Source organism: Pleurodeles waltl, chromosome 5 (assembly GCF_031143425.1).
Source record: "Pleurodeles waltl isolate 20211129_DDA chromosome 5, aPleWal1.hap1.20221129, whole genome shotgun sequence".
Classification (NCBI taxonomy): Eukaryota; Metazoa; Chordata; class Amphibia; order Caudata; family Salamandridae; genus Pleurodeles; species Pleurodeles waltl.
Window position 1 is genome coordinate 979,206,302 of NC_090444.1, and position 27,635 is coordinate 979,233,936.

The 27,635-nt window shown below is 42.8% G+C and overlaps 1 protein-coding gene across 1 annotated transcript in view; it reads right to left on the reverse strand.

Moving 5' to 3' along the window:
- The window catches only part of VTA1 (vesicle trafficking 1), a 307,826-nt gene that overhangs the window by 118,961 nt on the left and 161,230 nt on the right, over positions 1-27,635 (reverse strand). Inside the window, exon 5 of the mRNA XM_069235133.1 lies at positions 27,443-27,548. Coding sequence (XP_069091234.1) covers positions 27,443-27,548 — 106 coding nt within the window. The remainder of the gene's footprint in view (positions 1-27,442; positions 27,549-27,635) is intronic.

Here is a 27,635-nt window from a genome sequence, read left to right on the forward strand (position 1 = left end):
TTCCTTTGGTAATGTGCGCACGTGCGTGCTGACACATGGCTCCGTGCGCAACACGCTCCCAGTTCCGTATCTGCGTTGCCTGGGAGATGCACAAAGCTGGATATCCGCGTGCCCGTACTGTACCAGACGCCTTCTACGCGCCAGCACACAGCACATCCGCACGACCAAACGGTCGTTGGTTGCCGCAGGAGGTAAAATAAAATATAAACTTTTACCAAACTGTATTTCTTCTCCTACACGTATGCCGACATGTACACCGGGTACGTTATTCACGCCCGAATGCACTCGCTCTCCTCTTCGGTGCCCCAGTGCTTCTACGCTCGATTTACACGCCTCTGCAAATGTGTCCAAACACTTATCCGACACCTCAGCGTTACAGCGCTTAGTTTACACTCCTTCACAAATCGTAGCACGAGTTGGCACTAGGCGAACGAAACGCAGATTGGGTAGATACACTGAGTCTTCACCAACGACTCCACATCACTTTAACGACCTCATCACACCGCCAGGGTTGGTCCACCATTCACACATGGGATCCCATCCTCGTCGCCACTGAAAAGATGCTCCAACGTCGTTTTCTATGTTGCCAACGTATAAGTTTATTTAAGCTTCAATATTACAACCAACCCTGGCAGTTCCCTAGTCTCAACTGACACTAGGCCGCCTCAACATTCTAGCTTCTTCCCCACATCACTAGGCAACAACATGTCATTACATTCCATTATCCAACAGTAATGAAAGCAGAAAGGGAAAGTAGGGAAAAGAGGAAGGAAACACCATTAGACAACCAGAAAAAAGGGGGAAAAGTGGAGAAGTAGATAATTTAGTTTGCCAGGAAGATAGGATTTTATCACCACAGAAGGGCCCAGGAACTAAGAGGAAGATGTACAGTTCAGAAGGAAGTAAGGGTAGATGGATATATTTGGAACCCTGGGGAAGGGAGATTGGGAGAAAATGGCGGAGAAAGCTAATGACCCCGAACCGCACAAGCCTTCTAGAAGTTATGGCCTTGTGCCCAAGTTTATGCGAGATTGGGTCAGAGCATGTAAAGCAAATAGGGCTTACCTTAAACTCGGAAGGGGTGCACCTAACTGCAGAATGTACCGAGCACCTAGAGGGCAGCGACCATAGGCCTTTTCGGCTTACAATCGGGCCAGTAAACAATGCCCAAAGAGAAAGAGGAAAGTTTTGATGTTGCAGGTAGAATACCCACTTAGGATTACTACCCGAATTACAGAAAGTAGTCTAAAAGTGCTTAATGAATTGATGGTAAATTATAGAGGTAGCAGTATGGAGGAAGATCTAAATGATACTTTTAAGGGTTACAATAGGGGAATCTAGTTAATAGTTGAATGTTTAAAAGTAAAGCTAAAAACAACGCAGGAGGAAAAGACAAAGGGAGCAGTATGCAGGCTACCAAAAATACATGGTATAACCAGGAGTGTAGGAGCCAGAAGAGGAAGGTGCGGAAATTAGAAAGGGAATTTAAAAAAAGACGCACTACAGAAGTAGAACAGAAGCTCCGTCTAGCAAAACAAGGTTATAAAATAATCTTAAAACAGAGGCAAGGGAAAATATAATTAGGAATTGGGAGGTAATGGTAGAGGTGATAAGAACTCAAAATATTAGGGTATTCTGGCAGTTGATAAGGGAGGGAAAAGTTACAGGAACTATGCGGTGTTTGGTTGGTGAAGATGACTGGAATAAACACTTGTGCAATGTATATAGAAAAATGCATGTTGAGGGAGAATGTGGAGTTAGTAGGAAGATAGGTAGGGATGTAAGATCAGTTTTTCCCCTGCAAAATATAAAAGAAACAATTGCAGTGCTTAAACTAACTAAAGCTGCAGGCCCAGATAATCTTCCAGCAATGATAACAAAAAATAATATCGTATGGTGGGCCAAATTCTTTTATGCTACATTTCAAACATTTTTTAATCATGGTTGTTTCCCTGAGAATTGGAAGGGTGCCATTATTAGGCCTAACTATAAAAGGGACGACCCAACACAACCAAAAACTATCGCCTAATCAGTTTATTAGATGTAGGAAATAACGTTTTTACAAGGTTATTGTTGAGGGAAATTAAATCCTGGGCAGAGATAAGTGATCTGATACCAGTAGAGAAGGCGGTTTCAAGGAAGGTCATTCAACAATAGATCATTGTTTCAGTCTTTGGTCACTAGAAAAAAAGTAGATTGAAATGCGAGGAAATCTATTCTGCTGTTTTGTCCATTTTCGTGCCGAGTTTGAGTTGGTGGATAGAAAACTTTTATAGGATATGTTAAAGGATATGTTAAACCGGTTGGGGGTTGATTCGGAACTATTATTTCTTCTTCAGGGACTGCATTCACATATTTGGGCTCAAGTAATTTTAGATACGAGTGGTTCACTCTCAAAGAAGAACCCGATAAGGAATGGGCTGCACCAAAGTTGTGTCCTAGCCCCATTATTATTTGCTTTATTTTTTATCAGACTTACCATGCTTTCTAAAGGAGGCTAAAGGCCTATCTCCAAAAAATGGACTGAGTTCATATCTCCTGTTTATTATATGCGGACGACCTGGTGATAGTTGATATGATGGAGCTAGGACTTCAAAGAAAACTAGATGTATTTAGCTCTTACTGTCAAAGGAAGAAAATGGTAGTAAATATGGATAAAACAAAAATAATGGTAATAGGGAAAAAAAGAGTGTATTTACCTAATTTTTGGGAAGAGAAAAAGTAGAAAAGGGTAAAAAATATAAATATTTAGGCATGTGGTTTGACTCTGAATTAAGATGGCAAGAACTTATTGAAGCTCTAAAGAATAGAGCGTTAACATTGGTATGGGGGTTAAAACAATTTAGCAGTAAATATGGGGGCAGTCCCTCCATCCTGTCGTGTCTGCTTTTAATGCTATGGTACACCCTCAATTCCAATATGGGGTAGAAGTCCTAACACATTCTGGGAAGCAGAGCTGGAAGGCAGAAGAAAGTAAATGCGTACAACGCATGCTATCGCTGCCACCCTCAATATGATACAAGCCATAAGGGCAGAATGTCAAATGACGGCATGGACCTACCAGGGAATGCAGGCTGCGTTGAAATTTTGGTGGAGCCTGAGAGAAGAGGGGATTTATAAGATCGCAAGACTGTGTAAAACAGAAATAAAGAAAAGTGAGTTACACTGGGCATCACAAGTGAGAGGGTGGTTAGAATTTATTTTGTCCTCTTAGGCTTACCTGGAAACCAGTGGTGCATAGAACAAATTCCTTAGCAGGCGCTGTGTACAATGGTAAATGAAAGGGAAAGAGAGGCAGAGTTAGAGTACCTGGTGAGGAAAATCTCCACCCAGTTTATGGTAGGTGGATGGAGGAATGCCGAAAATTTCTCTTATATAGAGGCCCTACGCAATCAAAGACTAAGAGATGCAGTGTTACAATTTAGAGTTGGGTTAAACCCCAGCTATATGGTCTCTAAAGCAAAAGCCATATTTAAGGATGTCCAGGGTTTATGTACATGCGGCCTACAACAAAAATGAAGTGCCCAACATATTTTATTGGATTATTTTTGGTTTCTATATGTGCGTAAGAAGTTTTTTAACCCAATTTTGAAAGAATATAATATCATAAAGCGGGATCAAGCACTTAAGCTAATAGTAAACATGAGATTTTTTTAATGTAACGTATTGGCTAGGCTGATTTTTAATTGAAATATGAGGAGTTTTAGCAGGGCTTACAGGGCCGCTGTAAAACATAGTATGTGAAACTTATAAATTGATTGTTTTTAAGTTATATTGAATGATTGTAATATAGAATATCAGTTTTGTATAATATATAAGTTTAAAATAAAAGCACTGCCACTTTATTTAGAGTTGCACCATATGTAAATCATAAGAAGTATGGTTTTATTGGAAACAAACTGATTAAGCGGGTATGGACAATGTACTTTGTAAATCAGAAGGGAAATTAAATTAGTATGGGGGGTTAGGAAAATGTATTGAGCCATGTTAGGAGGTCATTGTAAATATGAAATGTTATGAATTAAGAATTCAGAATGTTGGGATACATTATGTAACAGACTAACTCTATGAATTATTGTATAGCTACCCATATTTTATACTATTAAGGTTTTAAGCCAAATAAAGAATTTATATGATGTTATGATATACTATATAGGGCATCAGGAGTGAAAGGAAGCTCCAAACTCGGTAAAAGCAAACATGTTAAAAGCCTTCCATCTCCGACGCCCTGGTAGCAAATACCAACAGAATTCCTAGACGGAATCCATTCAGTGTTTCACACAGGTAACTCCCAGCACCATCCAATCCCCACCGTTCTGAGCAGTCAGCCCAGTTTACATCCCAACACCCCCTCTTTCTTCACAAAATGAGAACAACAAACAGAATAATGAGAAAATAGTGTAAAGAAAAATAACATGAATTAAAAGATACACAGAGATAAAATATACAGACATAAGGTATTCAGAACGAATTTGCTTGTTAATGCATGGCATAATCCTTAATCTTCACCTGACTCAATCTTTCGCCACACAAAACTCTCTTGTTGGAACACCGGCTGTCAAGCTCAGCATTGGCATAAACACCCATTTTGCTATCTACATACTCGCCTTTGGATTCTGGCACCACTGATACAAAGCATTAGTTCCACGTTTTACCGTTTTCTAACATAACTACCAAGTATTTCATAAGTTTCACACGAGTAGGTGCAGAAAAACATGGGAAACCCCTGCAAACAAAACCAAGTCTCTTGATTCTCACCTAGTCCACAACCTGAATTGCCAATGTTCTTCTATTGATCATCCACAGTACTATATTTCTTCTGTTCTGCAGTCCTTAAATCTATCCCGCCATTTTTAATGAACCAACAGTTCTCCTGGACATCCATTCTTTATTTAATTTGGATCCTGCAATCCTACCTCGCAGTAGTGAAAAGGGGATGCACCTATACTTATGTAAGGGGCTTTTATGGCCCATAACATATCATCAATCACTTTCTTACAGTGCAATCCATAGATAAGTGCAAGGTGCAATTGATCCTTGATGACACGGTTCACTCTCTCAACCAAACCATTACTGCTGGGATGGTAGAAGGAAGTTAGTATGTGCTTTATGCCTGATATCTCTTCCGGAAACTCTCAATTTCCCTGGACATTAACTGAGTGCCAATATCAGTCACTAATTCTTCAGAAAATCCATCTCTCATTAATATGTCCCTGAAGAATTTAAAGACTGCATCAGAATTTATGTTGTCCACAAATTTCAATTCAGACCATTTAGTCATGTAGTCCACCAAAACCAAAGTGTACGTAGGTGTGCTGCCTGTAACTCCAAAAAGGTCCAAACTAGCACTATGGGGGCCAGCCACTCAGACCCCTCAATGGGCTCAATAACGCCTGTGGAACACAGCCTCTCCAATTCGAGTTTTAATACATTACATAAGCTTAATGGCACTTTGCGCACCTTGTGGGCCACAGCTTGCGTGTTGTCTTTAAGAACTTTACAATGCTGGAAACCTTTGAGTCTTCCCAATTTCTCATTAAAAACATTAGGCTAATCCTGTACCCACTCATCAGCCTTTAAATGATAAACCTGGCTTGAATTGGAGGGACATGCCGTTTGTTGTGCACAATGGACCCCACTCTCTTTTTGTCTAGAAAACACCATATCAAGATGATAGGGTTCTAAAACAATTCCAAGTTCCCTTTGCTCATCCCAAATCAACAAATTTGCACCTTCCTTGACAATGTATACCTGGTCCCATAGCAGAATTTGCATCAAATTTACCCATGATCTCTTCTCTTTTACCCAATACGCAAAGATTTTGATGAAAGATTGATGCCCCTGAATGCCCTCAACCCTTAAAAATCCTTCACATTAATTAGCGTGAGAGGAGATCCGGAGTGCGCTATGAATTTAATATCTCTATTATTCACAGCCTTCACACAAGATGGGGATTTCCTTTTATGTGACCCAATCAAAGATGACATTCTTATGATGCCACTCCATTTCCGTCCTGAGGAAGATAACATCAATACAACTTTGCTATCCGCTACAGAGTTACTAAAATCCTCTTTAATGGTTTTAACCATCTGCAAAGGATTGGGTTTTTGCCCTGAGCTAGCTCTGAACACAGGCAAAGGGCCCTTTCTTGCCACATTTCAAACAAATTTGATTCAGAGCAGAACAGAATTTGGCATTCCCCAAATGTGACGTCTGCCACAGCGGAAACATGCAGTCTTATTCTTCTCTCCTCGTCTTGCATAATATGACTTCAGCATTAAGCAAAACATTGCCATTCACTCACTTCACAGGTTGTTTTGTATTGTGTTTCAAGTTGAGTTGTTCCACTTCTCTAGAGCTAACACATTAATTAATTTCCGTCATGCAAAATTGAGAAAGTTAAATGCTTCTGGCTAGAGGAGCTGTCTCTAAAACAGGGTCCTTTGTGGATAATTCTCTTGACCTTTCTTGCTGCTTGTCCTTTCGATCAACTCATCTGGGATGTTTTCATCTCCGAATTCCCTGTTGTTCCATGTAGCAGAAAGTGTTCTCAGAGTGGCAACAAAATCTTCGATTGACTACCCAGGAACACGGAAACATTAAAAACATTTGTGGCGCTCTAATACCATATTTTTCCCTGGACTGAATCTTTTATCCAATGTTTTGATCATAGATGCATAATCATCAACCACAACTGCAGAATCACTATCTTCCCCTACCGCCAGTGTGGACACTAAATACTTCAAAAGGTAGAGTTTTCACTATGTTTCTTCCTTCAGAACCCAAATTGTTTGCTCTCATTGTCTATTTGATGACGCCCAGAATCCCTCAGTGAAAAACATCCCTGCAATTCACTGTTGCCTATCCATAATTCTATGTTGTGTGTGGCTGACATAGAGAGACTATATTATGTATTTCCCTTTCTGAATCTCATATACAACTGAGCCTGTCAGCGCAGTGCAGCACAACGCTGCTTGTCAGCTTTGACTGAATGCAGAAAACACAGCTCCAGGAGAGGGAAGGCAGGCAGGCAGGGAAGGTGGTGAGGACTGGTCAAGGAAGGCAGGGACACTTTCTTTAACCTTTGGAACAGGGCTACATAAATGAGGCAATGTTTTGTATGGCTCCACCATTACTCTTCTGCCACTGTGTAACAGTTGAAAGCAGGGCAGATGACTTTGGGAGCCATAATTAACATAATATTCTAGATGGGTAGTAAGTTAACTATGGGGACGTTTTTCACCTTGGGGTTCTGAATGATGTCAGACAACTGCAGTTTTGCTCTGTTTGTCTATCTCATGTCACTCACAACCCCTCAGTGGAAACCATTCCCATAATTCATATTTACCCATCTATAATTCTATATGTTGTGTAGAGCTTCCACAGGAATGCTTTATTGTGAATAATCAGCTTGAAATATGGTTTCTGACTGTAGTGACATTACAACAGTGGTTAGTCACACTGGTTAACTACTGCTATGGCTTTACCAAGGCGAAGCACTCACTTCACCTTTGCTCTGCCACTTCGCTTGGGTCTGAAAAGACCGGAACACAGTGGTGTAATGGTGCTTTGTGCTCCACCTGTTTTCTCCTGCTTCTCCCGGGTCTCCTCAGACCTGAGGGAGGTAGAAGTCTTATTCCATGTCAACGCGATGTCTGCAGACCTGCGCTAAGAGGAGAAATGAAGCTGCGTAGACAAGCGTCTCTCACCACTGTCAGCTCTAAGTGTGAAAACTAAGAGTTCTAGGAGAATGGGCTGCTGTAAGACTGTGCAGGGGGGTCAGTGGCAGGAGGCGGTGTAGGTGGCAGGAGGCCTGGTTATTTTTTTTCAATGTGGGCGGGGTGGGGGTAGTTTGCAGAGGTAGGGTGTGAATGGCAGAAGGCAAGACTTTTTTTGTTTAGTCCGTTTGATGGGAGGAATCTGGGAGTCTATATGCAGAGGGTGGGATGGGAGGTGGGCAATTTTTTTTTTTTTTTTTGTTTTTTTTTTACATTTGGAGATGTGAAGGTGAGGTTTCTTTCAGAGGGTGGTTGGGTTGGAGGCATGAGGCCAGGTTTTTTTTTAATACTTTTTTTTACACGTTATATATAGTTCACACACTAATTCACCCATTACCCCTTGGTCCCTGCATACATGTTGGGATCATGAGCAGATGATTTTGGGTGCTGAATACAACATAAATTATAGCTGGCTAAATTTTGAACAACACAGATGTTTTTCACTTCAGGGTTCTGAGAGATATCATAGACAACTCAAGCTTCACCATTGTTGTTTGTTTGATGTCTGTCAGAACCCTACAGTGAAAAACATCCTGTTACTCACAGGTACCGATCTATACTTATATTACTGAGTACTATAAGTTAGCCCTTTTATGCACTCTTGAGACAAACCAACTTCAACATCTTTTCGATCAAACTTATGGGAGAGAGGAGCCCAACACCAATGGACCATGCAACACCAAAATAACCTGTACCAGTAATGACTATGACCATGGCTCCCAACTGCCTCAAAACAGTCAGCTTGAGCTGACCAGACTTGAAGGTCTCAAAATACATTTTACAGTTACTTGCCCACTAACAACAGGCCACACCTTCATGATCGAATTCATCATACTGTCTTCTCTGCATAACACTTCAAAAAGCTGGAGTAATATTACACCATTGTTATAAAACAAATAAAAGTGTTTTTTTATAGCTGGACCATTCTATTTTTGATGGTCCTAAACAAAAACTCCTTTTTCAGGGGTTGACATTATCACCTTAAATATTATTATGAAAGTAAATTATAGAACCAACTCTGCAAGTACATTTTGTGGTCTGATGATCAAATACCTTTTAAGTAGGGGGAGTGGCCAAGCCGCCGACCGTAATGGCTGCGCAGCTGTGAAGCTTCTGCGGTGACTCCCAAATAACTGGCAAGAGTGGGCAGCCAGAACACAGAGGCATGCTGGCGAAGGTGGTGGAGTGGTGACGAGCGGTGGGGACACATTTGGGGGGGGGAGGGGGTGGGAACGAGGTCCGACATGTGTAACAGTGTATGGGTGCTGCTAGTGTTACGGTCTGCGTCCGTCTGGTCTACGCGCCTCGGAGGCAATGAGCCAATAGAGGCCTCGGGTGAGCCTAGGGCGTGGGGCCGACTGGATGACAGCACCTGAGGATGTCGACGGTTGGTCCCCCCTCATGTCCAGAGCGATATTGAGAGAGTATTGTCAGCTCTCCCTGGCCCATGGCTTGGTGGTCTTTGGGCAGTGCGGCCCTTCCTGCCCCCATGATGGCACCCACGCAGGACGGCCTGTAGCGCGTCCTGCTACGGGGGAAGGCTGGGTCCTGGCATGCCTCCCCGAGGAATAAAGATGGCAGGGGGCATGCTGCTATTGACCCCTGAGCTGCTGTTGTGCCGCTGGGCGGGTCAATCTGAACTCAAGGGTTGTGCTGGCCCATGGTCTTTGCCCACTGCTTCACTCCAGTGTATCGCTGAGTGCCCACCATCGTTGGACTGGACGGCATTGCTACCTACTAGACCTGTTTTTGGCGACTATCCTGCACTACTCCATTGGCACCTATATGGATGGGAGGTTGTGGGGTCTCAGTCTGGCTGCCCGGTGAAGTTCTGGTGCCCGGGTGATTTCCGCTTTCCCCGGCTCCTGAACGGAGTGGTGGGAGACTTCGTGGCACTTGGACCACTTGGTGGGTCATCTGTGGGGATTAAGGGCCTTTGCCCCCAGTTGGCCCTGGGCCGAAGAGACCCTAAACTACGAAAGCTACTTTTTGAGAAACGACAACAGGTTGGCATAGCTGTTGCACCAACAAGGGACAAAGATGATGCTCCGGAGGGTCCAGTGCACTTGCTGCGGAGGACATATTGACAGAACTGTGGGCCGGATTCCGTGCCATTGATAATAGATTTGACTTGTTAACCTCCAAGCTAGACAAAGTGGGAAGCAGGTTGGATTAACAGCAATCTTGCCTGGAGGGAGCGGAAAAGCACGATGCAGTGACGTTGAGGAAGCACCTTGAGAAAGTGGAGGGTAGTTTGAAAACAGTTGCAATGAAAAACGAAGATTTAGAGGCCTGGGGGCGCCGAAATAACCTGTGCATTGCTGTAATCTCTGAAACCACTAACATTGGCCGGCTTGACCTGCTTGTTGAGAACCAGCTGGTGGAGCTGTTGGGAAGCCAAGGCTTCACCTAAACAATTGTGGTAGAGAAAGCGCATTGCACCTTGGGTCCGCGGCCTCCTCCAGGGGCGCCTGCCCGCCTTATTATTACACGCCTATTCAATTATAGGGACAGTGACACTGCCCTCCGCCTTACTAGAGAGAAGGGCTCTTTGCAATATCAGGGAGCAATCGAGTCCCTCTTTCCCGATCTCACGCCTACAGTTCAGGACACCAGGCAGAAGTCTTCTGAAGTCAAGAGTGCGCTTCGGAATCTTGGCATTCATTATGGCATGATATGTACAGCTAGGTTGAGAGTAGAGGTGGAGGGGAAACCGCGCTACTTTGACAAACCTGGTGACGCCATGGCATTCTGTAAACAACAATCTGGGCCTGGTGGGTCGCCCAGTAGTCCCTCTTGATTGCACAACGATCTGGATGCTGGACCCACTTCTAGCATGGAACGGTTCCCCCCTGGACTAGATCGGGCCAGCCAGTTTGTAGGTCCCACCCTGCTTAACTCAATATTGTATCTCCCTTGATTTCACACGATAACCACTTTTTTGTTGCTCTGCTGTTTTTTTTTTTTTACAGGTTACTTATATAGACTGCCCTCTCCTATTACAAACTGTCATTCCTGTTTGCGGCCTGGGAGTATTCCGCGGTTGCGTTGTCATGCTCCCATGGTTTATACCAAGATATTTGTTTTTTTTGTGGAAATGTCTTTGTTTAGGGTTATGCAGGTTTCACTTGGCTATTCTAGGCCAGGTGTGGGAAGAGGGAAGGTTATTTTACCTCAAGGGGCTGTATGTTGGAATACTGTTACGTTATGCAATACACTTTATTTCCATACTCATCTTTCTTATAAATGACCACACACTCCCTTTACGCTGGGACTAACATTCCTACGGCAAAAAAGTTGTTGGACCTAACACTTATGGCCTGGAACATACGTGGCCTCATCAACCCCTGCAAAGGCAATCTGGTCCTGCAATACCTTCGCAGGCAGGAGGTGCAGATTGCTTTTCTGAAAGAGACCCACCTCCCCGCTGGCGCTGCGCCCTTATTTGCGTCCACATGGGGCCCCCATCTCTACTTCGCTAGCTACAGAATCTGTTCCCAGGGGGTATTTTTGTATTTTGGGGCATAAAACAGTACCGTTTAGATAACTGTCCTCGAGGTCAGATAGCAATCGTAGTTATGTGATGGTTGCTGGGCTGCTGGATAACCGTAAGATTCTACTTTTATTCACCTAGCATTGACGCGCCTGAATTTTTCCATGACCTCCGCTCCCACATAGATCGCTTTGAAGTAGAACACATTTTGCTGGGAGGTGATTTTAATATGGCGATGGATCCAGCATTAGACACCACTTCTCATGCCTTGCATTTAAACCCCGTTTCCTCCGGGCCTTGAAGGACCTCTGCAGCACCTTAGCTCTAAATGATTCCTGGCGATTGTTTGGTTCTGACACCCTGGCCTACGCTTTTTGCTCAGCGCCCCATGGCACCAAGGTTAAATATCGACTATTGGCTTTTTGCAACCACTGTTACGCACTGGGATACAGCTATCAAACACCTACCCCGCACATTATCAGACCACTCACCGGTACTAGCCACACTTGCTATCCTCGCAGCCAGTAGCATTAGGAAACTCTAGAGGTTACCCTGACATGGCGTTGCAAGACGCTCCGTTCTGCGCAAACCTGAGGGAAGAAGTAGTTGAATTTTTAAAGTTAAACAAGGGCTTGGTGGGACCTGGACGGTGCTTTGGGATATCTTCAAGGCATATACCAGAGGTATTGGCATATCCACACATTCTGTGCGATATACGTCACTGTTTAGCACAAGTGGAGGCGCAGCTTACTGATATTGACCGTGAGACAGCGGTTACTGAGATTACCCCTCAACTCCATTGTCTTAGGCTCTTGCTTGATGAGTTTAACGAACTAGCAGACAGGGAGGCGCAATACATGGGCAAGTACACCAAAGCACGTAAATATGGTGAGGGAGACAGACCTGGAAGGATGCTGGCCAGATTGCTACACCCATCGTTCCCCACATACTTGAAATTAAAAGACCCAATAGTGGTATTGCCGTCGGTACTGCTGAGTTCCAGGCGGAACTCTTCACGTATTACTCCAGCCTGTACACAGCGCAGCCCACACCACCACGCCAGCATTGCAAGAATATCTCGATGACATTGCTACGGTCTGGCTAACCACTGCCCAACAGCAGTTCCTTAGTGAGCCTTTCTCTGCCGAGGAGTTTTCACAAGTAATAGATTTGTTGGCTGGGATGTGTGCCCCAGGCCTGGATGGGTTTACTGGGACGTTCTACAAGAAATACAAAGACATTCTGAGTCCTCGCCTTTTATCAGTGTATGCTGAGGTGTTGGAGACTGGGGTTCTCCCTGAGACAATGTGTGAGGCGGCTATTACTCTTTTGCCAAAGTCTGGAAAGGACACTCTGTATTGTGGGTATTTTTTCTCCATATTGCGCAGTACATGACAAGGAGCCCTCTGTCCCCCTTCCTCTTTATAATGGCAATCGACCCTCTGGTGCGCCATTTACAGAAGGGGCACATACAGAGAGGACTACAGTTTACTAGCGGGCCGCTTCTGGTTTCGTTGTATGCAGACGATATATTATTAATTCGCGACCCCGACACTAATCTTAAACCCATACTGGATGAAGTGACTCGCTTAGGCGAATTCTCTGGGCTGGCTATTAACTGGAACAAATCAGAGCTTTTTCCGCTGACAGACAGTACTCGTTCACCTGCGGCTGAGTTCTCCTTGTGCTGGTGCTCAGACTCTGTGAAATACCTCAGTATTTATATTCATAGAGACAAGGAACAGGCGATACGTTTAAATTATGGGCCTGTGATGGATAGGCTCACTGCCCGGGTGGACAGATGGGTGATGCTGCCGCTATCTATGGCGGGCCGTATATCACAAATTAAAATGGTTGTTCTGCCACAATTCTTGTATTTTATTTTATTTTTTAACATCCTGGTCCTGCTTAGCAACTCCTTTTTTGCGACACTCTGAGACTTGCTCATTCGGCTAGTGTGGGCAGATAGGCATCCACGTATTCGTTGGGAGGTCCTCACTCTCCCTTATGAGTGATGTGGTTTTGGGGTTCCCCACCTCCAGCTCTACCACCTTGTGGCACAATGTCAGTATTCATACCACTGGTATAACCCAGATGCTTGCCTTCCATATTGTATCCCCCAGCAGGATCTGTCAGCTCCTGTCCCACTGAACGCCCTCCTGCCTGGGAAGAGTCCCACTGCACTGCAGAGATATTCAAACTCTCTCTACAACTAATTGGGCATGGCGTAAACTTGCTCGCCTACTTCACTGCGACACAATATATTCCCCAGCATTAAAACTCATTAATAATCCTTTTTTACCTATTACGCAGGAGGCGCTTATTCAGCGAACATTACATACTTTCAAACTCCAAAACCTCAGGGTCGTTTTTCTGAACGATCATATTCTCACTCACTACAGATACTCGTTTCACTGATGCCGCTCAATTACAGCACTTCGCACTCTGCTGCCTAAAAAGCCCTTTGCGTGCATGATACCCTACTTAACTGTGGGCTCCGGCCGAATTTGCACCACTTACCCTGGTCTCTACAGCAGACTCAGGGGCTCAATTGGTCTCCTAACTTTATTGTGTATGTATTGTGGCCCTTCCTGTTCCAGATGCTTGGCTCAGAGAGTCCTGGAAAGTGATCTGGGACATCCTCTTACCCAAAATGTTTGGGAGACATGTTGTGCACAGAGCTGGTTTGTGTCACTTAACCAACGTCACAATTTAGTCCACTTTAAATTCTTAAGAAGTGCTTATATCATCCCCAAGGATATGGTCCGTATTGACCCTGGCCGTTCACCTGCCTGCTACAAGTGTCATGCACCGATTGCAGACTTTTCACACATGACTTAGACTTGTCCAAATATTAGACGCTTTTGGTGTATGATCGATTATCGATCATTGTAGGATGGCCTCTCCGTCCCGATCCACTTATGGCCCTTCTCGGCTAAACTAGAGATTTACTGAGCTCTAATGGGCGCTTAACAGCGATTTCGCTCTTATTGGCAAAGTGGGACATAGCACTTTTATGGGGCCCCAAATACACAACAAATATCACTTCCTGGTTGACAAGCCTCACAAATTGTGACACTAACAGGGAAGTTTACACCTCGCTGCAGCCTGTGACGTCCAAGCCCAAGGATATTTGGCAGCCACTGAGAGACTACTTGAATACACTCATCACTTCACCACCACCCTCTCTGTCCTCCATTGACTTCAGATCCTGCTGAACAGATTATTTCCATGACACTGTTTCTGTCTCTTTTCTAATTGTCACTTTGCTGGCCACTGGCCTGACCACTCTGAGTTTGTCGGTAAAAGCACTACTTGTAATCTGTATTGATGGCCTGCTTTTTATATGGGGTACAGTTTCTTTGGTTGAACTGCAATGCCTCATGTTTGTTCTCTGCTATGTTTAAAAATGATAAATACAATTAAAAAAAAAGCCTTTCAAGTAAAACCTGCAATCCTTGCAGTCCATTAGTCTCCAGGGCCTAATGTGGTTTGGGAAGGGGGTCCGTGCAAACCCTCCTTCTCCTTTAAATAAAACATGGACCCAGAGGATGGGGTCCCCAGAGCCTATGAAGGCTCGGGAACGGGCACATCACCCCCCCTTGTCCTTTTAAAGAACGGACGTCCCAGGGTGTGGTGCTGCCAGGGCCTAATAAGGATCCGGGAAGGCGGCCAGGCAGACCCTTACCCAATTTATTGTATTTGTCCCTGGGGGATGGGGTCCCTGGGGCCTATTAAGGGTTCAGAGAGGGGGCTGCACACCTCCCTCCCCTCAGGTTTTGGCCCTGAGGGGAGTGGTGCCTGTGGCCCAAGAAGACTCAGGAGAGGGAAGCATGGCCTCCTCCCCCTTGTTACTGTGTTTGGTCCTGGGGATGGTGTCCCCAGGACCCATAAAACCTTTGGGGGTGGGAGGGGCTCAGTGCCCCCTCCCCTTAGATTTTAGCCCCACTGGGTGGGGTCCCTAGAGCGGAAGGAGGATCGGGGAGCGGGACTGTACGCTCCCCCTACCCTTAGATTTTGGCCCTGGGGAATGGGGTCTCAGGGGCCCAGGAAGGCTTGGGGGGCAGTGAGGCCACCATCACCTTTTTTAAAATTATATTTGGCACTGGGGATTGGGTTCCAGTGGTTTATTAGGGCTTAGGGAGGGGGACCAAGCCACCACCCTCCTTTTTTTATTGTATTGGAACCCAGGTGATTGGGTTCAGAGGGCCTATTTGGGCTTGGGGAGGAAGGCTGCACGTCCCTCTCTCCCTTAATATATATCTTTTGGTCTTGGGGGATGGGGGTCCCGGAGGTCCGAAGGCCAACCCCCAATGTGCACAGCTGTGCGCAGCATGGGGTTGGATGCCTGTGGGAGGTTCGCTGTAGGACCTGGCCGCAGACCAGGCCCAGCGAGCAAAGCGCACCACACACATATATCTGGCATTATGTTGGCATATGATGTCATAAATGATGTCACAGAACATGTCATGAGTGATGTAATATGTGAGGTCATAAGCATGGCGGGGGTGTAAAGTATAATTAGCCCTGGTAACTATACCTGAATAATTTGTGTGTGTGTTTTATTTTATTTTTACTTCTAAACATCTATGATGTCACTACATATTCACCTAGCTATAACACCATTTTAGCCTTTGTATTTTTCACTGAAATAAAAACATATGTGTATGTGTATATATATATATAAAAAAATATATCTATATGTATTTACACACACACACACACGCACGCGGTTGCTAGCAAGTGTGTAGTTATGGTTAGGTCAGGGTATTAAATGAAAAGTAATTTTTTGTTTTCTTAATAACTTTGGCATCTTTTGACCAACCTTTCCAAAAATGAGTTCAAATATTAGTATAGCACGTTTGAAACAGATATTCCAGGGGCGTAAGGGTGGAGGTAACTTTGGAAATAAAGGGGTGGTGGAAAACATTACATTCCAAATTTTAGCCCACAACAGGATTTTTTGCTCTTCTCTGCATAAAATCGACTGAACATTATTACACCAGACTTGACAAGAAAGTAGTATTTTTACTGAAGGAAGTGCCTTTTCTTAGTTTGGTGTACATTCATTCAGTATTTTTCAAGAAATCAGTGTTTAATAAAGGTAGGCATATACAAGGCTGGACTGGCCGTACTGGGCCGGAAGGGAAGTGAGGCTTCTTTTGTTACGGGGGGCATTTTGTAGCAGTACAGCAGTTTTAAAAGCACTGCAGAGTTCCTCAATATTCAACAGTTTTCAGGCAATAATAAAAGTGCCAAGATAACTCTGGTGATTAATGTACCTATTGTAGAGAGATCAGGAGTTTTGTTTAGTGGCAGTGTTGGAGCAGATATGTTAATTAAGAAATTATTAATGACTTAAATGTGTGTTTACTAATGAGAAAAATGCATAGAGAAATTAATAACAGAAAATAATGTGTGCGTTTGGAAAATGTGCCCTCGGGGTATGATCACCATTTGTACTAAAATAACATAAAATATGCAAAATAATGAAAATATATGAGAAAAATGTACTAAAATGTCATAATGAGATGTATAACCTATGTTTTGTATTTAATTCAATAATCTTAAATTAGCTGAACCAGAGGCCTAGTTCCACTGGACCTTGCTCGCGCTGAACATGGAAAATTCGAACACCTCGCAAAGGACTGGTAAACGGGGGAGAGACCTTGAACCGCTCAGAGTTCAAGTCGCTTAGCTAGAACATTCTGCAATGTACCGACGGACAAGAGATGGTGAAGACGAAGACAATTTGAAACAAATATGTGTAGTGTAGGCTAAATGTACTTTCCCAGGACTTGAACAGTGGAAGCACTGACTAGAGACAAGTGCAACAATTTTGATACCTGAAGAGCCGGATGATGTCCTCATCGCAAGAAGAACCAATAAGTGTTTTGTGAAACATAATAATATGATTTGGTAAATAAAAACTATAGGTTAGAATCATATCTTCCGACCGATTGACCAATTAGTATTTAGTGGGATGGACTGGGAGACCCTAAGAAAACGTCATGACAAGGGGCTAAGACTTCAGAATTTAGGCGAATCTGGGAAGAGATTGATGACATCAGGAGACGCTGTCCAAGGTGCTGATATTGGGCTCATACTATGTGAGCCTGATTCATAGCCAACTGATTGATGACCTCTAGACGAAGACTAACTTGTTGCTGATCCATCCTGGATAGGTAGCTATGAAAATGTGACTGACAATTTTGTGCCTTTTCTTCTCGGTACAAACTGCGCTGTTTTATAGAGATTCTCTCTTAGGTAGAATTTTTCTAAATTGATGTTTTCTCTAAATTGTTTTCGCATGAAGGCCCATATGCTAATGCTAATCTTGGTTAGGTAGGCTGTCAGGGGTGACGGTGACAATGCATAACAAACTAAACTGCTGAATTACATTCTTAGTGCTGATATTCATAGCTTATGGTATTGCATTGTCACACATTTTTCCTTTGAGAAAAAAATGTTTCTTATTTAACGGATTAACAAAGATTGATTAATAAAGAGTGAATTAACCGATGATTAGAACTGTAATCAATAGGGAATAAACCTTGTTAAATTTTCTTAGCGTAGTGGTTGTTCTTGATTAGTATGGTTAACATTGTGGTTTAGAGAGTGTTTCCTTGATTATTGATGTTACTCACAGATTCAATAGTCACTGCATGACTAGGATACTCCATGCGATTCAAAAGATTCATCGACCTATTCGCGACCCCTTGTAAGTTTACTTACTAAGGACTGGGTGCGCTAGCAGCAGCTTTGACTCATCTAAGGAAGCAATGAGGGTTAATATACCTGCTGCAAAGACTGTGCACTGTGCAGATCAAAGAACAGTATTTTGTGTGTAAATCACTGGGATACTGAATTTTTCACAATCACCCTTTTGTTACTGTGCAGTACATAATTTACAATCATAATGCAGCACAGTGAGCTATGAACTGCCATCAAAGAGCTGCATGCAAACTGCATGGTACAGGTTAGAAAGTAATGTTTTTCCCCAGTCTTTCACTTTCTTTGTGTTGCTAAAAAGGTTTGCTTGCACACAAACACATTCTTTTTATTAATGTCAACGCTAACCACTGTGTTGTGTTCTGAATCCTGAGTTTGTGCTTCTCCAGGCCAAGCACTCTTAGAAAATGCTAACTAGTGTGGATGTCATGTAAATCCTATTCCTTGTAGTCCCCTATAAAGTGCTCCGACACCCTACACTGGTATGAGAAGTACTATAAAGCAAGAAAATTATGTGACATGGAGGCTATCGAGAGATGAGTAGCTCTTATGATTTTACTCCCTTTCCCACCACAGATTTATGATCGTATGTGCCTAAAAATTAAAAACTGAAATCGATTGGGAAATGTAGAATCTGACCTGAGGATTCACCTTTCCTGACAAAACCAAACATTGAAAAGTTAGTCGTCGAGATGCAGCACTTTTTTCAATATAAAATAATAATCTCTTTAGTAATTCGAGTTTTTGTTTGGTGTGTACTTGTTTGTGTATTTTTTGTGAACTACTGTTTTAATGTTTGAAAGTTAAATCGTACTTATTGCCTGGGGGTCCCCAGCTTCAGTAATGATTCAAGGGGGGTCCTCAGGAGTCAAAAGGTTGGGAACCACTACACTAGAGGTCTCCGCTACAGGTGTGGGGTTAATATTGCCTATATCTTAATCAGTATGTACACTTGCTTATGCGCTGGTCTGTAATAAGTGCAGCACTTTAAACAATTTTTTTAATAACTATGAAATTCCAGACAATTTTACATGCAAACCAGTTTCAATAAAAAAAAGTCTCATAATTAAACCCACTCAGATCCCCTTTCACGTAGAAATACATTTAAGTTGTACTAATTGTATTACAGGAGTTTATGCATTTAGCTGACTTTATTTAGTGCTCATTATAACAGAAAGAGCGTGAAGCAGAGATTCTCTGAGAGAGCTGAAACTCAAACTCAACCTACTCAACTCTGAAGTACCTCTTCCCAAAAAGCCGTGGCTGTAAAGGATAAATTAATTGAAGATAATCAGGCTTATGGTAGCTCGTTGCATCCAAATGTAAATGGAACTGCAATTGGGGCTCAAAGAGATGAAAATTGAAATCCGCGCATGAAGCCGGACTAAAAGACCGGGTAGACAGACTGGCCATATGACTGTGGAGATACTTCTTGTGTTCCATTGAAGGTTTATCTGTGAATGGTTACAAAGAATTGCGACTCAGTCTGCTTGACAAACTAATCGTTTTCAATCTTATTATGCAGCGACGTTTTTTTTTGTGGGTAATGACGATTTTTGTAGAAGTAACCCATAGATTTTTTTTTAATCATTTAAAAACGTGTCTCGTTAGGAAAAAGGAGAGTATACCTTAGAGCAATGGTTCTCAACCTTTTGACTTCTTTGGACCAACACTTTATCATTATTGGAACCCGGGGACCACATCTGCATCATTATTGGAATCCGGTACCCCCCCATTGAGTCATTACTGGAAGGTGGGAAAATTGGCCTAAACACGGTCTATGATTTGAACCGCAAAGCATTAGACATAAAGTACAGGAACAAGCATTCATCAAACACATACACAAGTAATAACAAATGTTATTTAATTTGCAATCAAATACATACAAAAATTAAAATGTTAATTTTAATAGAAAGGCTTTTCTAAATTTAATTTAAGCAACACATTGTCAATACTGTATTCTTGTCGTAGTTTGGACTCTTGCTCTAGGCAAGACTGCTGGTTTAAGGATGACAGTACTTATGTTTGTAGGCGACTATGCCTACCCTACAACAAGTCGCAGCTGTCGTCCTAACCCTTCCGGCTCACTAGCAGCACCTCACCAAAAACCCAAATAGTAAAAAGGTGATTTGTGGCTGCCTTTACGCATGGACTCGAGAGTATGACATCTCAGGGAGTGTCCTGGTTAATCAGAGATTACCCCTTTCATGTCTCATCCAAACACAGGCAATAATGAAGATGAAGTAAAGTTTCGATAGTTTTTATTTAACAAAACTGCAATCTGCGATATGTTGCATGGGCTGCAATGATTAGGATAATGAACAGTGCAAGAAACAGAATTGTAAAGACAAGAGTCATTATTACAAAGACCCCCACCATCTTGCAATAACATGAAGACATAAGATGTGTAATATGTCCTAATACCCTATCATAATAGGCCTAACCTCCTACCTAAAGGAGAGCTGGGTATGTTAAACCTAATCTGCCAATACCATGTCCAAGAGAGGAGCCCCCAACCCTTGTTACCTTGGAATGAGGTCTCTATCTCAGACTCCGTAGGGACACGAAGACTGGGTCAGCGTCAAGACGACGTGCAGCATCGAATCCCTCTGATTATCTGTGTAAAGTGTGATGTATTTATACAGATCTATTTGGACCCCTGACATAGGTGTGTTCCCAAACAATAGATAACCGACGTGCTTGGGGCGGCAAGTAATATAAACAATTCCTTCAAAGGCACAGAGAGGGAAAGTCCCTAAGAGTGAACACCTACTGTTTGTTTGTCTTTGCCACTTGATCTGGACGCTTTAACGCGGTGGCACTGATAATGCGAAGCATAACAAGTGGCCTAACTATAAACAAGGCAGCCATCTTAAAGGAATTAAATAATTAAATGGGCTAAGACAGAGCAAGCTAAGTAGGTTAAAAGTCACTAGGTGATGGGGGCACGAGTCTGCAAGCCGAAGGCTAAGCTAACTCCTGTTATCCCATTAAAACAAACTAGGCTCCTCACTTTAAATTTAAGTTTTTCCCAAAACGTTTTTTGCGTAAAGTTGAATATTATAGGCTGAGCCATCTAGTTTTAAACATTGTTTTAAATGAATCAAAATGGTGTATCAAACAGATGCAAGGAGAAAGGAATAAACTATTGTTATTTGTTTTTGTTTGAAGATAGGAGGTGTTCTTTATGAAGAGCACCTCCATTGCTGCATGAAAAAGATCTCCAAATTGCTCAGCTTGATCACATTATAGATATAATCTTCGCAGAAATCTCTTCATACACAACATATCCCGATGGTATTTTGAAAGGCTAGAATTAAAAGTCAGGTTATTTGAATGACAGCTACGACTCCGCCGTCCAGGAACAGTTAAGGTCTAATATTGTCATTATGGAGTTTTGAGTCTTGGTGTTCCTCAATGAACCTTCATGCTGCCTCTTGTGATCTAGCTAAGGTCCTCGATTTCCTTAGTTTTTACTTTCTCTTTAGCTTAGCTACTTTTACGTGCAGAAGTCAACGGGCAGCAATTCAGGCCTTTAGAAGGCCAGAAAAAGCTTGGGTATCCCATTTAGCAATCATACTACTTAAATGTTTTTTATTCTGCTGTGACCAGTAATCCATTCACCAGGACTACCTTGGGATCTGCCCTTAGTGCTACATCACTTTGGGGTCCTCATTTTGAGCCACTGTAGGAAGTAGATTTAAGATATTTATCTACTTAAATGCATTTTTTGGTGGTGATCTGCTGATCTCATGGAATTGGAGAGTTAGAGACCCTTCTCTGTCATCAAACAATTATGTAAGCATCACTAGAGATGGTAATTAGCTCTGCCAAAACATTAGGAGCCAGGAGTATATTGTTTGATTGGGCAGGAGTAGTGTGCTTCCACAAAAAGGGCCTGCCCTCCACGTAGCTATGATCATTTTGCTCATTTAATTAGCTGTCTCAGCTTGACATTTCACGTGACACTGGAATTCTATTAAAGTGAATTAGATGATTAGATATGTTATGTTGTTTTCTCTGGCAGTAGCACAGATAGGAGGAAAGCAGTCCTTAAAATACATGGATTTTTAGGTTTTTCTTGGCAGTGCAACTTTCATCTGACATTTTGATCCACACCAATATTATCCAACAGTTCTTTGATATCAATCAAATACTTATCTATACTTTTGCTATTTACTTGTAATACTACACATTACCATAGAACATTCCTTTAAAGCCAGGCCTTTTAGCATTGACAATACTTGTTTATGATTTATTCCAGCCAAGGTTGTGCTCAAATCTAGTCTTTGATTTTCTCGTAGGATTTCATGTTGTTCCTATTGTTCTAAAAAAATAGTGCTCTCATTTATTTCACTTCTCCGGCCTCAGAAAAATAGACTTAACCACACATTTCAGATTTACAAAGGGCTTTGACCATTTATTTAGAGAAAAATAAGTTAAACACTCATGCTAGATTTGTTAATTATTTGGACTTGGTCAGGGTCCTTGTGCTTCTACGGCAACTCTTAGTCGGTGGCTTACAACATAATTTTCCACAGATTATAAGGCAGCTGGTAAGCAACTTCCAAGTCCTATGCAAATACGGGTTGCTGCTTCTGGGGCTTCTTTCAAGTGGGTCCCCCTGAAGGACATAGGCAATGCTGCGACATGGCTATCCTCACATACAACTTTATGACCCATGATAGACTTCATATGAGTGGAGCAGGACCGATTTCATATGAGTGGAGGTTTCCATCTGATTCTGAAATATAATTATTGTCTTCTACAGAGAGGGAGCATTACCCCATGATATGGTCATGTGACCATCCTACGAGGATCAGATGATTTAGTGGCTGGTACTATACAACGCACCAACTACAATGGCAAGTACTGAGGCCCGACACTTTTGTAGATTTTGTAGATTATTATAACCAGTTTGAACCTGACATGGGCAATTACAGATAACAAGTGCCCAGGAACCACAGATGGGCCTATATGTTTTAACAACTTTAATGCCACGGACGTAATGGTTACATCCGGTGGCGCAGCGCTGGGGCACCACGGATGTAACCATTACGTTCTGGTACTGGGCAGGGATGGAAGGAGAATCGCTTCCCCTTCCACCCCGAACCCACCACAGTGACATCTGATGACATCAGCGCGCAATCGCACGCTGACCTCATCAGAGGTCGCCCCCATCGCGCTAGAAGCTCGGAAGAGAAATGCTTGGGGGGGGGGGGGGGAGATCAGAGAGGCATCAAAGGAAAGGCTTTTCCTTTCCTTTGATGTCTTTCTGAGCATTCCTGCAGCCCGATCGCATGGCGAATCGGGCTGCAGGAATGCCCACTAGACACAGGGATATTGTTTACTTTGTGTAAACAAATAAGGGGAGTGGCCCCTTAGGCAAGGGCCGCTCCCCATGGGGGGCATTTTTTTATTATGCCTTTCCTCCCCGCCCCAGGGGGCAGATCGGCCTATTTTAATTAATTTGGGGTTTTGGTTTTACATTTGGGCCATGAGAGCTTGACTAACTCTCAAAATCATCCCACTTGGAATGGCGAGGGCTCCACCTTTTGGACTTTGAGACCCTGCCCTGTAGAAAAATCTACAAGACCTAGACACATCTGAAAACTAAACATCTGGGTGTGTCCAGGGTGGTGTGCTTCACAGTCGCCCGCACCATTTTCTTACCCATAATGCCCTGCAAACCTCCAACTTTGTTTGAAATCACACATTTTCCACACATTTTTGTGATGGAACCTTTCGGAATCTGCAGGAATCCACAAAATTCCTATCACCCTGCATCTATAATGATAAAAATTCTGCCCCACTTGTCAGCCTAAAAGCGTTTTTTTACCAAACTGCTCTTTTGGACCCGCTTTGGTTCCCCCTCAATTTTGACACGTTTTTGTCTCTTTCCTGTCACAGGCATTTGGCCCACCTACACAAGTGAGGTATCATTTTGATCAGGAGACCGAGGGGAACGTTGGGTGGTAGGAAGTTTGGGCCATATGTATGAACACATTTTCCCATAGACACAGAATGGGCAAAACTGCTTGCTACATCTGGCCCTTTGTGCCAGTGCAGTGATCCCACACAGAAATGTGGGGAAAATGTGATTTTTTAGCTAAATTTGAGATTTGCTGAGGATTCTGGGTAAGAAACCACTGGTGGATCCATGCGAGTCACACCTTCCTGGACTCCCTTGGGTGTCTAGTTTTCAGAAATGTCTGGGTTTGGTAGGTTTCCCTAGATGGCTGCTGAGCCCAGGCAAAACAAAACACAAATGATGGACGGAATGCGGACCCAATCAAACATTCACCCCCAGTCACAGATCTGGGTTTAATCCATCAATTATTTTGCTCACCATGCCACCCCAGTTTGAACCCAGCCATATGCAAATCAGTCTTGACCCTGTTCCTCATGGGAACAGTCCAGCCCGAACTGCCAGGCCAGGTCCTCCCTGGACTGGAAGCAAGCATCCTGGGACTGGTTTCAGGGTTTCACCCTTCATCAGCCAGGCTAGCTTGAATCCAGTGGCATAGTGAGCCCGGGACTGCTCGGGAAAAATGAGATGTGTCCATGTTGCGTTTCCTGTCGTGGGCATTAGGCCTACCCACACAAATGTGGTACCATTTTTATTGGGGGGGGGACACAGAATAGCAGAACAAGTGTTATTGCCCCTTGTCTTTCTCTACATTTTTTCCTTCCAAATGTAAGAGTGTGTAAAAGAGACATCCATTTGAGAAACACCCTGTAATTCATATGCTAGTATGGGGACCCCAGAATTCAGAGATGTGGAAATAACCACTGCTTCTCAAAAAAAACCTTATCTTGTGCCCATTTTGGAAATATAAAAGTTTCCTTGATACCTATTTTTAATTCTTTATATTTCACCAAATGAATTGCTGTATACCCGCTATACAATGAAAACCCATTGCAGGGTGCAGCTCCTTTATTGGCTCTGGGTACCTAGGGTTCTTGATGAACCTACAAGCCCTATATATAACCGCAACCAGAAGAGTCCAGCAGACGTAATGGTATATTGCTTTAAAAATGTGCCTAGCTGAAAAGTTATAGAAGACAACGTGGACAGAAATGGCTTTTTTTTTAAACCCAAATTTCAATATTTTTTTATTTTAGCAATTACTTTCTGTAGGAAAACCTTGAAGGGTGTACACGAATGACCCTTTGCTGAATTCAGAATTTTGTCTACTTTTCAGAAATGTTTAGCTGTCCGGGTCCAACATTGGTTCCACACCCATTCCTGTCACTAACCGGAAGGAGGCTGAAAGCACAACAAATAGTAAAAATGGGGCTTGTCCCAGTAAAATGCCAAAATTGTGTTTAAAAATTTGGTTTTCTGATTCAAGTCTGCCTGTTCCTGAAAGCTGGGAAGATGGTGATTTTTAACACAGCAAGCCCTTTGTTGATGCCATTTTCAGGGAGAAAACCACATGCTTTCTTCTGCAGCACCTTTTCCCATTTTTAAAAAAACTAAGACATTTTTGCTGTATTTTGACAAATTTCTTGGTCTCCTCCAGGGAAACCCACAAACTCTGGGTAGCTCTAGAATCCCTAGGATGTTGGAAAAAAAGGACGCACATTTAGCATGGGTAGCTTATGTGGGCAAAAAGTTATGAGGACCTAAGCACGAACTACCCCAAATAGCCAAAAAAAGGCTTGGCACAGAAGAGGGAAAAGGCCTGGCAGAAAAGAGGTTAAATAAGCAAAGGTCTCATGCAAGCAAAAGCTTTTTGCATTACATTGACAATCCTAATTTAAAACAAGTGAACCTTTGATTAAAGAGCATTCCTATTGTCCAAGAGCTTAAAACAGAGGAATGCCTATAACTGTAGGTCGAACGCGATGAAAAGTAAACACAAATCCGTAAATGTCCTCACCATGAGTGCCACAACCAATTATTAATGTTACTTAACAATTTCCACGTAACACATTAAGACGGTAAGAATTCACAGTCCTTGCATTAGGTTTCAGCTAGTTCAACTTGATTATTTTGACAATTGGCAGTTTGTCAAAAGACGTATAGGTTATCCTTAACGTGCTTAGGGATGAGACAAGTCTGTGTTTTTTTCTTGTGTACAATTGACATTGCAGACTATGGGCCTGATTACAACTTTGGAGGAGGTGTTAATCCGTCCCAAAAGTGACGGTAAAGTGACGGATATACCACCAGCCGTATTACGAGTCCATTATATCCTATGGAACTCGTAATACGGCTGGTGGTATATCCATCACATTTGGGACGGATTAACACCTCCTCCAAAGTTGTAATCAGGCCCAATATCTCCAGATGATGACTGCAAAGGAAACACGCCTGGTCTGCAGGTGCCAAATCAGTTCATTTAGTGCTATTTCCATCTATTCAAGCCCCAGTGAAGCCACCAGTGGTACTCGCTGCCTGAGGTTATGCCCAGTAGGCGGCACAAGATTTTCCCTGTCTGGCAACCACAGCAGATCAGTGGGCACACTGTCATTTCATTTCCAAAAGTTCTGATTTTCCTCACTGCAAATAAACCACAATGTAAAAACAGGAACAATAGAGTTCGGGTCGGTGAGAGGAAGGGTGTTTTATACACATGGAGGAGTCCCCTTCAATCATCTTGTGCTACTATAAAACCGTTGTAACGCTTACTAAAAAAGGATGTTTCTGATTAAAGGCGTAAAATTAATACATTAATTTTATTACACATCTATACGTTCAATATGCTTAATTAATTCTCATGTAAAGCTGAACAATTACTTTCAAAGCATTTTGGTGGACTTAGAATACAATATTTTTGTGCAATGAAAAGGAGCCTGAAAGTGAGCACTCGAGTAATTTCTCGCCATGAAATTTTGCACATTTCTCTACATCCCCGGTTGCAGTTGAAAGTGAACACTATTTTGCTTTGCTTTCTATCTCAGAGACCAAGAATCAGAGGGAATGCAGGATCCTCAACACAAAAGGGACAACGAGAAAAGGAAACTGCTGCACTAGTTCAAGTATTCCTTAGTCTCTCCACTGAGCCACACATCAAATCATTTTGGGAAAGTGACGAGTAGGTGATGTGGAGTTTGTGCTCAAAGTGTACTAACTTCCAAACAGACAGTATGCTCCCAGCTAGAGGCGGGGTTGATATTAATTTCCTCAGCAGCAGACAGAGGTCAGGATTAAACTAGTATATTCAGCTTTTTAAAGTTTGGAAGACTGGAGCAACGTATTAGCAGTCAATTATTCTTTCACTGCCAGAAAAACAACATTTAAATTGCATTTATCAACTTAGGAAATATTATGACGGCTGGTCTGAGAGTGATATGACTTAAGATGTTAAACCAGCAAACACTATGGAAAATATATGACTGGATCTGCATACCATACCAAAGAGAAAATATTCTAATACCGATTTATCTTGTCCATTAATGCCAATCTTTAAAAACACATACAAAGACTTACCATAGCCTTCCATTCCTACAGGTCCGGACTGGGGCGTCTCTCCTTTCTTTAAGCAATTGTGAATATATGTTGCCTTCCACCTGGCATACTTTCTGTAATGAAGATTCTGGAAGTATGTATACAAAAATGATATGTTACACTCGTCAAAATATAATGCACGTAAACACATTTTCACAGCCACATTAGGCCAACC